Source organism: Ochotona princeps, chromosome 1, assembly GCF_030435755.1.
Source record: "Ochotona princeps isolate mOchPri1 chromosome 1, mOchPri1.hap1, whole genome shotgun sequence".
Taxonomy (NCBI): Eukaryota; Metazoa; Chordata; class Mammalia; order Lagomorpha; family Ochotonidae; genus Ochotona; species Ochotona princeps.
In genome coordinates, this window is record NC_080832.1 from 44,088,968 (window position 1) to 44,106,159 (window position 17,192).

The following is a 17,192-nucleotide window of genomic DNA, read 5'->3' on the forward strand; positions in this document are numbered from 1 at the left end:
TTCTAGCAGCTTAGTTTGGTACAATGAGTAAAAAGGCAATAATACTTTATACTGAAATCCAGCAATGCTATTACCTAGTCAGACATTTATTATAGAGGCTATAGTAGAAATTAAAGATTGTGTGAAGAGAGTAAAACCATCAGTGTTTTGCTCAGGCTGCCACGGCTAACCCTCAGTGAGCTGGAAGAGGGATGTTGGCAAGGATGGGACAAAGAAGGGCCTCATACACTGTTGGTGGGAATGCAAATCAGTACAGAAATACACAAAATAGTATGGAAGTTCTTCAAAACACTAAAATTAGGTCTGTCATACGAGCCAACTATCCCATTTCTAGATATGTATCTGAAGGAAAGGAAATTAGTTTATTACAAAGTTACCTACTTTCCCATGTTCATTACACAATTCAAAACAGACAAGATAGGGAATCAACCTAGGTATCCATAGGTGAATGAATGGACAGGGAAAATAAAATGTGGTAAACACATGAAACAGAATGTTACTCAGTCATAAAAAAAAGCGAAGGAAACCCAACACAGAAAGGCAAATAAATATTTCATGTTTTTTGTTCATATGTGGAAGTTAAAAAATAGTCTGTCTAAACTTTTTTTTTAAGATTTATTTATTTTTATTACAAAGTCAGATATACAGAGAGGAGGAGAGACAGAGAGGAAGATCTTCTGTCCGATGATTCACTCCCCAAGTGAGCACAACGGCAATCCAAAGCCGGGAATCAGGAACCTCTTCCAAGTCTCCCACATGGGTGCAGGGTCCCAAAGCTTTGGGCTGTCCTCGACTGCTTTCCCAGGCCACAAGCAGGGAGCTGGATGGGAAGTGGAGCTGCCGGGATTAGAACCGGCGCCCATATGGGATCCCGGTGCGTTCAAGGCGAAGACTTTAGCTGCTAGGCCATGCCGCCGCGCCTAAGTCTGTCTAAACTTTTAGAGTTTGAATAAACACGAAACTAGAGAGGAGTAGGAGGTTCTAGTGTTCCACAGCATAGTGGATGACTGTAGATTACAGCAGTGTTCTATCATAGGGAAAGCCCTGGGGGAGAGGAACTGGCAAATCTAAACACAGAGCAGAGGGGGGACGGTGGGGATGCTGCTCACCTATTTGGCCAACTAAGGCTCTATATCTCTGTCCAAATGTTGCACTGTGACCCAAAGGTGTAAATTATTAAGTGTTACCTAGAAAGTTTTAGAAAGAATGTAACAAATATAACATTTTTTTCATTTATTGTTATAGTTATTCTCATTTTATAATACAGTTCTGTAGGCCCTGGGATTTCCCAAACCTGCTCCCTTAAACCCCTCCCCCAAATCTGAGTTCTTCTGTATCATTACAACAGTATAGTTCCCCATAAACAATCATAAGTCCATCATTGTGGGCATGGATAATGGCATGATAGTCCAGATTCCATTGTCAAGACACATCCAACAGTTTCACTGGGAGTCTATCCTCAGTCTGGAAGTAGAGATGTACAGTGCACCATATCCTCACATCTGGACACGTCAGTCTCCACTATACAGTCACTATCAACCCTCCAAGTGAAAAGCCACAATACGAAGTCAAAAACAGGAAGAAAAACACAAATTTACAATGCCATTACGTCAAACAATATGCCACTGGATATGATAGTCTCCATTACACGGTTACTATACATCCCATTAAATAAAAAGCCACAAAACAAAATCAACAACAGGGAGAAAAAATAGAAACTTACAATGCCATGAAATAAAATAACATGCTACCAAATGACTAATGTGTCGCTGAAGAAATGAAAAAGGAGATCAAGAACCTTCTTAAAGACAATGATGCCACTGTATGATCTGTGAGTCATTGGAGAATTTAATGAGAAAGTGTTTTGAAGAGATAAAACTTAAAAAAAATCAAATATGTGAGATATAGTTTCCACTGATTTTTGTTGCTGAGACGTGTCTCCTGTAGGCAACAAATAGATGAGTTTTGTGTTTTTAATCCAGTCTACTAATCTGTGATATTTGATTGATGAGTTTAAGCCGTTTACATTCAGGGTTAATATGAATGGGTGGTAATTTGGTTCTGTCATTTAGCAATGGTTATTCATTGGTTGTTTTTATGTGAGTGGGATGTTCTTCACATTTACCTTCGGTTTTGAAGGGCACTATTCCTTTTCTCTGTTAAGAGAACATCTTGAAGTATCATTTGTAGTGCAGGTTTGGAAGAGGCATATTCTTTTAATCTTTTTTTACTATGGTAGAATTTTATTTCATTTTCAAGGACAAAGGAAAGCTTTGCTGGGTACATTTTCCTGGGCCAAAATTTTTTGCTTTTAGAATCTGGAATATTTGTTCCATTCTCTTCTGGCCTGTAGAGTTTCTTGTGCGAGAGGTCTCCTGTGAGTTTAATTAGCATTCCTTTATATGTCAGTTGATTTTTTTCATGTGCACATTTAATGATCTTTTCCTTATGTTGGATTGAACAGAGCTTGATGATCATATGTCGTGGTGAAGATCGCTTTTGGTCAGGCCTGTTGGGAGTTCTGTGCTCCTTCTGGATGCTGTTTCCAAATTCTTTCTCGAGATTAGGGAAATTTTCCTTTATTATTATTTTATGAAATACACCTTTAATCCCAGTCTCTCTTTCTGCACCTTCTGCGACTCCCATAACTCTTATATTTGGCCTCATTAATAGTATCTTTCAATTCTTGAATACTTTTTTTGGCCTAATCCAGCTCTGCTTCCAGCTTTATGTTTGTTTCCCCCTGATGACAGGAAATACTTTCCATTTCTGAGATTTTTTCTTCTGCTTCCTTCATTCTATTTTGGAGATTCTTCACTGTACTTTTAATGTGCTCCACTGTATTCTTCATTTCTGAGATATCAGCTTTCATTTGATTCATTTCCAGTGTGACATATTCCTTGCATTCTTTGAACTCCAGTGTTACCTGCTTGTCTTTGTTGATAAGTTTTATAACAAGTGTTTTGAATTCTGTATCCCCCATTTTCTCAATGTTTTCCTCAGTGAACTCTGAGGTTGGCCAAGGGTTTTTCTCCTTTGCAGGGGAGTCTTCAGTAATATTCCTTGTGCCTCTGTGTCTTCTTTTGCTCTTGGTCATTGTACTTCTGGTTGTCAGATTCTTCTCCTTGGGGCAGGTTTCCAAGCTGTGTCACCCACAGGTCTACAATTCAATTTTACTTATTGTAGTTACTACACAGCTCTTTGTTTGCAGTCACTTGTGTCAATGTCTCCAGTAAGTTCTAGGTCTGGGTTCTTACATTAGACTTCCACCATTTTCTTCATAGCCCCAGCTCCTCTCTCACCAGTCTCCACTTCCTGTGATACTGTGTTGAGGCTGCACCATTGTCTGGATGTCCTTCCTCCCACTTTCGGTTTGAGCTGTCCCAGAATTAGGGAGATATGAGATGTCCTATATAGCTAGGTTGCTTGCAGTTCTGATCTCTCCAGAACCTACTTACCAGTCTGAGGGCCACACGGACCTATTTTGAGTTGTAAGATGCCAAAATCCGTATTATATTTCCTGTGTATCTCACTTAGCTCAGTGAGTTTGCTCCCCACTCAGTGCATGCACAGCTTATTGTTGTCAGTGAAGTCTCAAAGCCTTTGCTACACTGTGCAAAATAGCACCTTATGTGCCTTTAGTGGAGTTCTTGATCTGCTTGCTGTCACCTTATATACCTTATGTGCCACTGGTCGAGTTCTTGGTATGCTGGCCGATAGGTCTGAGGGCTACCTGGACCTCTTTTGGGTGGAACCTGTAGAATGCCATGCTGCAGTTCACTGAGCCAGAAATGAGTTCACTCCCAGCTTAGTGCATGTGCAATGCTGTCCCCTAGCCTTTGTCTTCCTACACATTATGCCCCCTAATTCAGCTCTACTGGGTTTTTGGGCTGTGAGATTAACCTATTTCTCCATTGCCTGTTTCGGATTTTCCACTCTACCTCTGCGCCTGGTCAAATTAATCAAACCAGCAGCACGGGCAGGTCTTTGTTCACCTTCTGAACTCCTGGTGAACTCCTGTTTCCACCTGCTTGCTGGTGGACTTCCAGCCATTGCTGCAGTTCAGATTGCTGCTTGCTGAACGCCACTAGGGTATCTGGTCACTGCAACACCGCACCGTTGTCTCTGCTGCTTTCATAGTTCCATCAGTTTCCAGGTGCCCCTCTGCTGTCAATCTGTGTTTTCCTATTTCTTGGATTGTTCCCTCTCTGCTTCATCCTGGCTAATATTTCTCCATATGTTTAAACATGTCCTCACCCTATTCCACCATTTTGATTCTACCATAAAATATTTTTAAAAAGAAGAGGAAGTGACTAGCAGCCTTTCACTCCAGGCCATCTTTATGCCCAATGCTCTAACTCCAAATTTCCAAAACACACTAGTAGCCTTCCCTATTGATGTCACAAGGCTACAACTCAGAAAATTTGTGCACTTATCTTCTGGTAGTGGCAAAGTTTTTGCTTCTGTTTTTAGCTATGGTTGTATTATGTCTAAAGTCCAAAAACAGTATCTCAAGTTTATCAAAAGTTGAGCACTTATGGTTTAAGAGATGAAAATGAGGATGCTTCAAATGCTTATGCAAAATGAAATTTAAAGGTAAGTTTATTTTGGTATAAAATGTTGAAATCCATGAATGTGAGGAGTCTTAAGGTACATGAACAGTGTTTATTATTTTAAAAAAAGTACTCATGCAATTCAAAATTTGCACAAAATAAGCATCTTTTCCATTTTCCCACAAAGTTTAAAATACTCTTGTGTGGCAGCCACACACAAATACACACACACTTTGATAAGTACATTTGTGTAAAAACTTATAAAGTAAAGCAAAAGAACGAGCACAGGGGTTACTTCTAGAAAGAGAGAAAGAATTGAAAAGCGTGGGCATGCTTAAGTTGTGATTGGTTTGGGTGATATTAACTGGTGGAAAAAACAGTAAATGGAATAGATAATAGAATCATGGTCCAAGTATAATCGTTTATCTTTGAAATAATATGGAGTACTTTATCTTTTAGAAACAGTGAGGGAAGGGATTTCTTTGAAAATTAAAGATGGAAACAAGAAAATGGCAGACATTTACAACAGCCCTTTCAGTAGAGTGACAGTCCTCTGTTCAGAGCCAGGGCAGTGCTGGGGGAAGCAATGGGGTGGATGTTAGGTCCCACTATCAGGAACATGGCTGTGGCTCACTTAACTTGAATGCATGCTGAATAATAGTTCTTAAAAATTGAGGTAAACACTCTTGGTCACCTGCTAGGAAGTGAACCATGGCAGAGTATAAAAATAAAAGAACACTTGGATGGTCTATGGGTTCAGGAGAGGTTAAGTATCATGACCCTATTGTAGTGAAGCCACTGGCAACTCCCACATTCTTGAGTAGAAAGAGAATGGTGGAGAGGAAAGCAAGGAATGACAAAACCTAGGCATTCTTGGGGGTTAGTAAAAGCAAAACTGAAATAGCCAGTGCAGACTCCTGGTCTGGAAGGAAGGAAATGAAGGTAGCAGCGAAGAGAGGCATGAGAGCCTAAAGTTCTCGTTTCCTGAAGCTTCTTTCACTACTGTTTAACTCCTGTCATACAAGCTTATTATTATTTCTTTCATCTTCAAATACAAAACCCTGCTCTTGAATCCAGTTCCCTTACCAGCTATCACCCAATTTCTTTGCTCTACTTTGCGGTGGACGCACTTTTGAAAGTTCCAGGGCTCACTGTCCCTCATCCCATTATCTCCTAAACCCACTCCAGTGAGACTCCTCTCTGTTGAAAATATCGGGTCAAGGTTACAAATTGGCCAGATATGATGATCAACTCTGAGTTCTAGATTTACCAGTTCTATCAGTTGCATCAAATATAACTGTACTTGTACTGTAAAAATCCTTGTACTCAATACAATCTCTTTAATTGGCTTCCAGGGCACCCTACTCTGGGTTTCCTTCATAGCTCTCTGGCTACATCTTCTTGCCCACCTTTGCTGATTCCTTCTCCTCCCTTTAGTCTGTTAACCTCAGACTTTTCATTACCAGTATGTCCTTTGGTGTTACTATTCAGTGCTCTAACTTTAAATGCCAGTTATCCCTCTCAGATGTCTATCTCCAGGCCACATCTCTCTCCTGATATTGAGACATCCATGCAACTCTTATTCAGTGTAACAGATATCTCTGTCTCCATTAATCTGAGACAGAACTTCTGATTGTGCCTCCACGGCTTGCCCGCTCTCATGCTTAATTCACTTCTCAATTGAGGGCAACTGCATCTGTCCTTTTGCTCAAGCCCCAAAGCTTAATAAGTTAGCAAATTCATCTCTGTTGTCACACTCTGCATCCAATAAATCTGCACATTCTCTTTGTTCCTTCAAAATACTCTAGAACCCAACTGCTTCTTACCATGTCTAATGCCTTTTCCCCACGCCATCGTGCTTTGTAGCAGGTCTGCTTACTTACGTCCTCTCTGTTCTTGTCATCTTCTTTCAACTCAAGCTGTATTCAAAAGAGAAGTTGAAGTGTTGCTTTTAGAAGGAAGTCAGTTCCTAACATTGCTCTGTTCTAAAGCTTCCAAGAGCTTCCTGTCATACTTACAATAAAATTTGACATCTCTCCAGTGTCCTGCAAGGTCCTGCACAACCTGCTCTCAGATTTCCCGCTGAGCTCATCTTGCTGTGGGTCTCTCAGTTGTTCCATTCCTGCCTCCTCGGCACTCCTTGCTCTTCGGAGGACACACTGGCCTCCCTCTGACTTTGGGCCTCTGGCAGTGGTTTTTCATGGCTGCAGATACTCTCCAAAACCCCAGCAGGCCTGCTGCCTCACCTCTGCCTTGTGTTTGCTCCAACGCCAGTGTTCGTTTTACAATTACACCCACGGTATGCTGGTAAATTATTTTTAATAGCCTACATAGGAAGAAAAGGCCACACTTTGTAGTATGTAGTATTTACCAATCTGTATGGTGTGAATATTTGGTGATTTCAAGGTGCTGTCACCAAACTGATGTTGCTGACATGCAGAAGGAATGAAATGCCACATTCGGCTCTCAGTAGCTGTGTAAGCCAGATGCAACACAATACTGACTACAAGCCACCCGACTCCTCAGTCTCTCATAGTGCATTTTCTTTTAGTGGGAGCACATATTACCTCTCCATGCAACCTACTATTTATTATTATACCTGTTATTTTTTTAACCTCTTCTCCCATTTGTTGATGCCGTGTGATAAATCTCTGGCACTTATTAAATGAATGGATTTCCCAATGAGGATGAGCTAGTACAAACAGGGTGATAAAGAACAAACATGGTAATGCATAATACAGAGTACAGTGGTCAGACTTGGAGATCTGAGTAGACAGGACAGGACTGGCTATGTTTAAGCTGGGCTGAAGTGCAGTGGAGGGGCTGCCTTTGGGTCGGAGAACCCTGGAGCTCCTGAGCAGCTGTTACCCTGAAGTAGTTTTACATCCAGTTCTTTCCTAGGCAGTAACAGGACATGATCAGAAACCTCAGGTTGTCTGAAGTTGAATAATAGGCCCTTCTTTTGAAGCTCTATAGTTAATTTAAAGAGCATTACTCCAGGCTATGTTGCTACTATCAATTTGAATAAAAAGTATAATGTGCATTCAAAGTGAACAAAGGCAATTCATAGGTGACCATTTACTAAAGAGACAGAATTCTGATCACTTTAGAAAGTTCTTTATTGTCACTTTTCTTTGAATAATCTTCCCTGGAGACTTTCTTTTATTCAGTGAAAATATCAACGAGATGTATTCTTCACATCCTGAGACAGGACCTTGAACATCTGGCTATTTCTCCTCCAGGAAGCATCTTCCCTCTTAGAGTTCAGCAATTCCATTCACACTGAAACTTCTAATGAAACTGTTTCCCTAAAGCACCACGGAAATCATTTCTGCTCCACATGTTCATTGTCACAGGACCATGCCAACAACCATGCTGTTTCCATGAATTCAAAGCCCAACCATCCCGCTTTTCTAAAACTCTGTGTCATACTGTTTTCACACTTACAAACAGCTGTAGCTACACTACTCTGGATTTCAAAGGTTTATGGCCCATTAACCATAGGCTTATACTTTTATAGGTCGTTTTCTCACTGAAAGCTATTGTCATTTATCCAGTTCCTCCAAAACTGTATTTTTATTATTATCAGCAGTGGCCCCAATTTAATAATTTCTCTACCATGTTGATGAATTTTCTATTTTAAATTTTTTATTGTTTACATAGTTGAGAAGGATGCTTACCCATATGGGCCTCTGATTAGGGTGGGGTGAGTCAGGTAGGGAGGAAGGTGGGTGGGACGAATGTCTCCTTCTTTTTTCCCTGTGCCCGTAGGGGAGGCGGGAGCAGGGAGACCACTCCTTGCTGTATAACTGTATCAGCACCCAGGTATGGTGGACGATGATGTGATGGCTCTAGAGACCCCATGTGTGCGGAGGAGTGTCCGGGGGTGTCATTTGAGTGGTTTTGATAGTTCTAAGAAGTTGGTTGTTTTGTTATTCCAGGGTTGAGAAAATCTTTCAAGGTCTACTGTTGACAAAGTCAACCTTAGCGCATCCACAGACCCAGGAACATACTGCAAAGCTTGGCCAGGAAATTTTTGGGAGACCCAGAAGAAGCTTCTGGCTCCTGGCTTCGCATTGGCTCAGCTCCAGGCCTTGAGGCCACTTGGGGAGTGAAACAGAGACCAGAAGATCTCCTTCTCTCTGTAAATCTGCCCTTCCAATAAAAATAAGTAAATCTTTAAAAAAAAAAAAAAAGGTAACAATCAAGGGAGAAGAAAGAAATGGCAGAAGTTAAAGTGTAAGCCTTAAACTAGGACAAAACTGAAGAAAATGTTAATTATAAGAGGAACACATATATATGTAAAGCTTTAAGGTTTGCATGTTTTAGCTTTTTAAATGTCTTTTAAAATTTTTGTGTTTGGCATAGCGACAGACAGAAGAGTGTGCCAAGAGAGAAAGAAAAGTACTCGTGTGTGTGTGTGTGTGTGTGTGTGTGTGTGTGTGATAGAGAGAGAGAGAGAAAATCATCCATTCACTGGTATACTCTCCAAATGACCACAGTATCTGGTAGCAGGCCAGGCCAAAGCCAGAAGCCAGGACCCCCACCTAGGTCTTCCATGTGATTGGTGAGACCCAAGCTCTTGGACCATCTTCTGCTATCCTCTCAGGTTCACCGGCAGGGAGCTGGATCAGGAGCAGAACAGCCTGGACCCCAAGCAGTGCTACAGTGTGGGATACACACTTGATAAGAGCAGCTTAGCCTGTGGTTCCACAAGTTTTGTATTTTAATGACTATAGGCCTCACTTGTTTTCCTGGGTGAGGTGTATAGACACATAAATAACCTTACAAAGACAAAACTCTGCCATCAATCTTCATGTAGAAAAATGGTACAGCGCCCACATGTTATCTGACCTGCAAAAGTTCTTTACCCTGCTTGCAGCACCTACCCTGTTCTCTAGCTGACATGCCCATGCTCCATGTCACTTGACTGTTCATACTCAGAGGTAAGAGCCAGGTCCAGAGGCTGACTGGGTGATCTGTGAGCTGGCCCAGCAAGATAAGCTCTGCATCAGAAAAAAAAAAAAAAACAAAAAAACTAGAACTGGGAAATATAGAAATGTGTGGCAAGCGCTAATTCAATGAATCAGAGATGAGGAGAGGACTGTGTCGTGTGGATTCTGCACCCTCGAGTGAGGGCTATCCTGTACATGAGCAGCTGGTACTGTCAGTGTGTGCCCAAGCCATACTTTCCCTGGATCCCGCCAGTCTTTCTGTGGCTCTGGCTAACTCGAATTGCCAAGGTGCACATGTCTGAGGCTAAACGCCATTTTTTCCAGAATTCCCAGCAGGCTAAGCATACTGGGGAATTTATGGTTCTCAGAACAGCTTTCAATCAAGGGCTCACAGGAACTGGTGTACAGTCACCATCCCAGCTTCCTTACCCTTTGGGTAGGGTAATTCTGGGGTTTATGTTTTGTATCATTTCCTCAAATTTCCCTGGGAGATTCTGCTGCCTCCACTCACTGGTGAGTGGTTCAGTCACGATTCCTTTACTACTTGCCTGCTCTGTTCCCTCCACTACTCCTCTGTGGGTATTTCCTGCACTTCTCAATGAATGTCCTAGCACTGGATCTCTTATGTTAGACTCTGCTTCCCTCAGACATCAAGAAGATGACTTAGATTCTGGAACCACCTGGGTCTTGAACACCAGTTGTCAACTGCTTCTATACTTGGACTCCCAGGTGAGTCCTACCTCTTCGTTTTACCTGGATAAATAAATCCATGGTCAGCAGGTGCTCATTACTGGCAACCAAAAAGAGTCTAAATTCTCAAGGAAGAAAGCAGGTGTTTGGGAAAAGAAAACATTGATGATTTCTCACAGATGGAGCCATATTCTCTTTCAGGAAGTACTTTTGGTAAATATTTGTTTATGTCAGGATGTCCCATTAAAGCAAAGGCACATTTCTAGTCAAAATATTTAGTTATGGTCCCAATGCTTCCTATTTTTATGAATGTCCTAGGATTGACTGCCACATGAGTGATGGCTTGCATTTGAAGTAAGAGGAGCCATCTTACTGTAATCTGTTGTGGACATGACTTTGACAAAAAAAATTATAGCCTGTGATATTGGGAGAATCCTTGGGCAATAATACATGGTGGGTTGTGAAATGTTTCTATCCAACAGATGTTACTGAAAGAGGGTCAGAGGCATTCCTGTGAGCTTCATTCTAAAAAGGAAATATTTTTCCACAACTTAAATCTTAGTCCCCTGCTCTGTGTGTGTGTGTGTGTGTGTGTGTGTATGAAAATGGCTACACTCTGATAATTTTGTGTAATAATATACAATATTGAGAAAGATTATAATGTTGTCTAGGATTGTAGGTAGAACAGTGTTCAGGGGAATTTGGTCATATATCACTATGTGGACCATAATGATTCTGCTGGTTGTGTAAACTCACTGTGGCATTCCTGAGTATCTGAATGCCTGAGTGGAGGTGCATTTCCTTTTTAACTGGTTGTAACATTTCACTGGAGCCATTATTAATTAGTGTTGTCCTTTATGAACGGTGCTTTGACAATGTCACTTAGATTGCAGGAAAAAAAAAATATGTTTGTGTGAGCTGTGTAATCAAAATTTGTGATGTCAGGGACCTTGCCTGATAGCTGTTGGAAAGTTGCAGCCAGAGGCACATAGGTAGGGTGGTGACTGCATGAGTTCTCAGCAGGAGGCTATCTGATGTGTGGTTATCCACATTGGTCTCAGAAACAAGTAGGGGCAGGAACAGGTTCAAATTCAGATTCTGAAGCATACTGGCTTTGTGGCTTTGGGGAAATGTCTTAACCTTTCTGAGCATTAGTTTTTCCATTTGTGAAAAAATGGAAAAGTTCTTAAAGGATCAAATGAATTTATGCATATTATACCCTTCCCACAGTGTCTCTGCAGATATGAATATGTGCTAACTAGCTAGAGCTATATATATATTACCATGTAAATTTCCAGACTGCTGCAAGAACAAAAGTGGCTGACAGTAACATGTGGGAAGGCACTTCATGTAGAATGGTCAAGGCGATGCTTCAGTGGGAATCTGTGGTGTCAGCTGGGGCTGGTTAGAGGAGTCACCAGTGATCAGGGTGTAGTCGGGAGGCTGAGAGGAGGGGAGAAGGAACGGAAAGCAGTTGTGTTCTGCCTTACAGAGAGGTCAGTGCAGAGTCTAAGGCAGATTTCCATGTCTGTAAGAACTGGAATTGAATTTGAGACGGAAACCACATAAAGTAGGACAGTGAAAAAAACTGGGGCCTTTTATAGCAATCCAGAGTGCTGGCTGGGAAGGCAAAAGAATGTTCCAGGAAGCAGAACCTGAAATGAGACCCTCAAGTCAGGAGGCTGGTTTACTTCCCATCCACCAACAAAGAGGGTGACTGGAAGCAGACCTTCCATTCCTTCACTGTTAAGGGTAAGTTTTAGATTGTGATGCCATACTGCCTCCCGCTCAGAATATCTGTGAAAGAAGTGAATGTGTGTGTGCATGAACACACAGGCATTCACACACACACACTCTTGCTCACATACACTGCTTCTGATAAGAGGCAAATGATGTCTGCCAGGCACCGCGGTGGCAGCTGGAGCAGCAGCTGACTTTTGAAGGCCAGAGATGCCATGTGTGTGGCTCTGTCCTTCCCTTCCTAAGCACAACAGCTCACAAAACACAGGATTGCATGGATACAGATAGGAGGCCCATCCCTGGACAGCAGGGCTCCGGAGTCCCCCAAACACTGCCACTGTTTCACTGGGAGGTGTTTCCCATCTAATATTTGGATGTGTGGAAAGGGTGTGACCACCTCTCTCTTTTTCTTTCTCTCCCTTAAGTAGGATTGAAAAACGAATACATGGAAATTCATGTAGATCAGCCCACACCCAGTGCAGTTTGTTGTGTAGTTGAGCAAAGCTCCCTACCTGCTCTCACTACCAAGGATGAGGGCAGGGGGAACTGGGAACCCTGAAATAGCTGGTTAAATACTTATCTACATCTCAGTTGCTTTTTATTTTTCCTGTTGCTTCAAGCAAAATTTCTACATCTTTTAGATGTCTTCTTTCCTCCCCCTCCTCCCTGGTCCACTAGGCCTGCAGGTCTTTCCAAGGCACTGGCTAGGAGTCTGATATGACTTTGTCAGGGCTGAGAGAGCCTCAGACCCACTGAGCACTCTTAGCCTTCTGCCCTCAAGTTCCTGTCCTGTCCTGGATGCCAGGAGCTCTGCTGGGCTCTGCAGCTGACACTCGAGGCTGCTGGTCCTTGTTCTATCTGTGGGCAGGGCTCTGGTGCTCATTTGCCCGTGGGGCTTCATCTCTCTCTCATTGATTCTGGGGACTGCTCCTGAGTCCAAGCTACATTATGCATTTGGCCTTTGGATTCCACATGTAGCAGTAACCAGGCTGAGACAGAGAGAAGATGTGATTTTTACTAGCAATGAGCTCTGTAACCTGGTCAAGGAGGAGTATGTCAAAATGGGTCATTTCAATCCAATGTGAGTAGTTTCGGCGTGCAGGATCAGAAGGTGCTGTGGGAGCACTAAGGAAAGAGTAGCTCACCCTCAGCCTACTGAGGAGTACATGTATCAGAGGGAAACTATCATTCTTCAAGAGAAGACCAGTCCACACAGGTGCAGGGAGCTGTGGCTGGGAGGCAGTGATGTGCTGAGAGGGCAGAGAGTAGTCAGGTTGTAGAGAACACAAAGTAGAGTAGAAGGAGATGGGGTTGTAAGGAGGTGTCTGACCCCAGCTGGTGGCTTTGAAGATCCTCACATAGGTAGTGATGAATCTGTTGGAATCACATTGTCTGTACGTTGTGTGTAATCCAGATCTTCACCTCTCTTGACTCCCTGGGAGAATGTATGTATCCTGAACTCATCCACAGCACTGCTACATCTTTTGGCATTGTCATTTCTACTGCTGCTCATTGCACACTTGTTGTTCATGGCTTAGGACTCCTGGGCCATCAAGCTACTCAACAAGATCATGTGACCTGTGCATCATCGTTGGCAAAGAGCAAATATGAGGGCTACACCCATTTTATTGCTCCCAACATTGTCACACAAGGCTACACAAACCTTTCAGACTATGGATGATTCCAGATGATGGGAAAGGCTTAAATTAAAAGAAGAAATCTACTGGAGTTAAATACAGGTCTGAGACCAAGGTCTGTAATTCTTATATTTTTAAATTTTACTATTTATTTTATACACACACATGCACATGCAAACACGAGAAAGAAAGAGAAATCTCTCACCTGTTACTCACTTTCCAAAGACTGTCAAAACAAGGGCTGTAGCTAAGATCTTGGAGTGAAATCCAGGTCATCTACATGGGAGGCAGGAACCCAATTATTTGAGCCATTCACAGCCTCCCAGGGCATGCATGAGGGAAAGCTGGAGTCTAAAGTGGGAGTGGGAGCCAGGAAGTGAAGCCAGGCCCTCGGATTTTAACCTTTGGCTAACCAGTTGCTTCCATGAGCTATGGTTCTCAGACCAAAAATGTCTACAAATCAGGTAAAACATGTTGTAACCACCCATAAAGGCTGTGTTCTGTGATATCACTATATGCTAATGCTCTCTGGAACAGGACTGCACTTACTTCAGAGAATGTCAGAACTAACAACAGTGTGCAGTGTGCAAACCACTGCTCTCTCAAGCCTGGAGCTCACATGGATTGGAACAAATGCAGACTGACTTGGCTGTAGGACTGTGGATGAAGTCACTAACATGGCAACAACAACACAGTTTTCCAGAAACAGTGGACTCTGAGTGCTTGCTGTCAAGAAAAGCAAATAAATAAATAAATACATACTTCTTAGCAGGTATCTGAAAAATAGGGATTTTACTATTATTTATTATTATTATTATTGGATATTATTCTAAAACAGAATTAGTGAAGGCATTTGCTTCAGTCAGTGCTTTTATAATAACAACCAGATCTTTCTCAGCAATAAAAGTTAACATTGGGATTTAATGATAAGTTTAGAGGATTAGTTCAGGGCATAAAGGCATTGGCTTTGAATGTTAGGAATATAAACTTGGCTTTGTAATTATGGCTTGTTCTCAAAAGCTTTTAAACAAAACATGTAAATACAATCAGTTCTTACTATTCTTGTTAGTAATATTTTATAAAGCCACTTTGAGTTCTGAATTAACAAATACTGAATTATTTCTCCTAGAATTACAGGATTAGCTTTCTGTGAACCTCTGACTACATTTTGTTACTAGATCAGTTCATAATCGTGTTATGTGTATTTAAGGACACCTCATTTAGTATACACTGTTGATGCAATAATATTGAACCTAACACCAACTCAGAGTAATGTGTTCCTCTCTCTCTCTCTCTCTCTCTCTCTCTCTCTCTCTCTCTCTCTCTCTCACACACACACACACACACACACACACAGAGTTTATCCATGATGCGTGTCATGGCTTTCTGAACTTTAGGAATACTAACCAGCACTTGAATTGTATGATTAGGAACCATTTTAAACAGTAAAACCACCAATATGAAGATAAGCAAAGGCCATGACCTCAAATAAACCACAAGGGGCCCCTTGCTTGCAGTGTGAGAAGGCATGGCACAAGAAGGCACAGTGACATCTAGTTCCACCTTCACTAGTGTGTGTGTTAAGTGAGTCAAAGTATTCACAGCTCTGCGCATGTCTGCAAATAATCATGAGAGCATTGCGACTGTACACCAGAATTACAAATAGAATTCAGTAATACAAGGATTTGCATATATGACATCCACAAATAATAGGGATTGATTGGATGATATTCAAAAAAATTTTTTAAATTGTTTACATGGTTGAAAGGGATGTGTGCCCATGTGGACCTCTGTTCAGTGTCAGGAGGGCCAGGTATGGAGGGAGGTGAGTGGGACAAATGTTTCAGGTTTTTTTTTCCATGTATCCAAAGGGGAAGAGGGGGAGGCGCACACATGGGTGGGTACTGCAGCCTAGTCAGGCAGAGCCCTCAGTCCCAGTTTTTGTGAGAGCCAACAGGCAGCAGGTAATGTTATTCAGCCCAGCTCAGGTCTCCTGTGTGGGTAGATGCCTTGGCCTGACATAGACATGCTGTCTGATTTTCCCACTCTAAACCACTCCTGAGCTCCCTTGCCTACGTGACAGTGCAGTGGCTCAGTCCTTGGAAGACCCCGGAAGTCATTCCTACCCTGTCAAACATGCCCTCAGGCACGCCCACTCCAATATGTCTCCAGATCCTCTTCCCCTTCCAATCTGCCCTTCCCTGCCTGGGGACTGGGGTGGCATGTCTTGGCCTGGCATTCCCCGCCTTCCCCAACTTCTCATTAGAAAATAATAGTAAGAAAAAGAAGAAGAAGGGGCAGGAGTCAGAGGAAGAGGAAGAGAAGGAGAAGGAGAAGAAGAAAAGGAGAACAAGAAGAAAAAAAAGAAGCAACTATGCTAACATACTGATACAGTTAACACAGATATGGCATTAACTAGGCCGAGAATGCCCACTACCTCCTGCCTGCTATTCTCTCAGCACTGCAACACTTGCTGAGCTACAAGGCAACCCTGGCATTTGCCTACAGCTGGGGAAGATTTTTGTTTTAAAAAAAATTGGTGATAGTTCAGGAAAAAACTTCAAGAAAGCATTGCTTTATGTAGATTATTCCACTTATGCTGTGTTGATTGGTGATGCCATGAGGTGACAGAAGAGAAAAAAGGAAGCCAGTTAGAAGGCTGCTGCAATGGCTGGCATTGGATGAAGTGGGTAAAGCTGCCCCTTGAGACACCAGTACCCCTTTTGGGTACCAGCTGGAGTCTTGGCTGCTCCACTTCTGATGCAGCTCCCTGCTAATGTGCCTGGAAAATCGGTGGAGGATGTCCCAAGTGCATAGGCCTGTATATCCACATGGGAGACCAGAAGTTCTTGGCTCCTGGCTTCCATCTAGTCTGTATTGATCATTGCAGCCACTGGGAAGTGAAACAGCAGATGGATCTTTCTCCCTTTCTCTGTAACTCTGCGTATGAAATAAGTAAAAATAGATCTTAAAAAAAAAAAAAAAGAGAAGGTGGGACCAGCGCGGTGCCCTAGTGGCTAAATCCTCACCTTGCGACCACTGGGATCCTATATGGATGCCAATCCGTGTCTTGGGTGCTTCACTTTCCATCTAGCTTCCTGCTTGTGGCCTGGAAAAACACTCGAGGACAGCTCAAAACCTTGGGAGCCTGCACCTGCATGGAAGACCCGGAAAAAGCTCCAGGCTCCTAGCTTCAGATCAGCTCAGTTCTGGCCGTTGTGACCACTTGTGGAGTGAATCAGTGGATGGAAGATCTTTCTCTCTGTCTCTCTGTATTTCTATAAATCTGCCTTCCCGATAAAAATAAATAAATCTTAAACAAACAAATAAGAAAAAGACTCCTACAATGGCCATACATATGACTTCAGCTAGAATAATTGATGAACAGGGAAAATAACAGAAGTGAAATTTGGGAATTATAAAAAAGATTTATTCAATGTAATGCCATAATTCTATTTTAATAGTTTCTTAAATTTTTACTTCTTTTTATTATTATCATTTTATGATATAGTTCCACAGGCCCTGGAATTTCTCTTATCCCTTCTCCAATTCCCTTTCCCCTCAATGAGTTCCCCTAAATCATTATTATAGTATAGTTCTTCATACACAATCCTATG

The 17,192-nt window shown here is 42.2% G+C and overlaps 1 protein-coding gene across 2 annotated transcripts in view; it reads left to right on the plus strand.

Moving 5' to 3' along the window:
* MCM9 (minichromosome maintenance 9 homologous recombination repair factor) overlaps positions 1-17,192 on the plus strand; it is a 184,368-nt gene that overhangs the window by 140,434 nt on the left and 26,742 nt on the right. Inside the window, exon 13 of one of the 2 annotated variants that reach the window (XM_058680495.1) lies at positions 10,156-10,301. The exons of the other annotated variant lie outside the window; for it this stretch is intronic. Within the exon in view, the coding sequence (XP_058536478.1) occupies positions 10,156-10,273 (118 nt within the window). The 3' untranslated portion in view covers positions 10,274-10,301. Of the gene's footprint in view, positions 1-10,155; positions 10,302-17,192 lie in introns of those variants that run through there. 2 annotated transcript variants of the gene reach the window in all.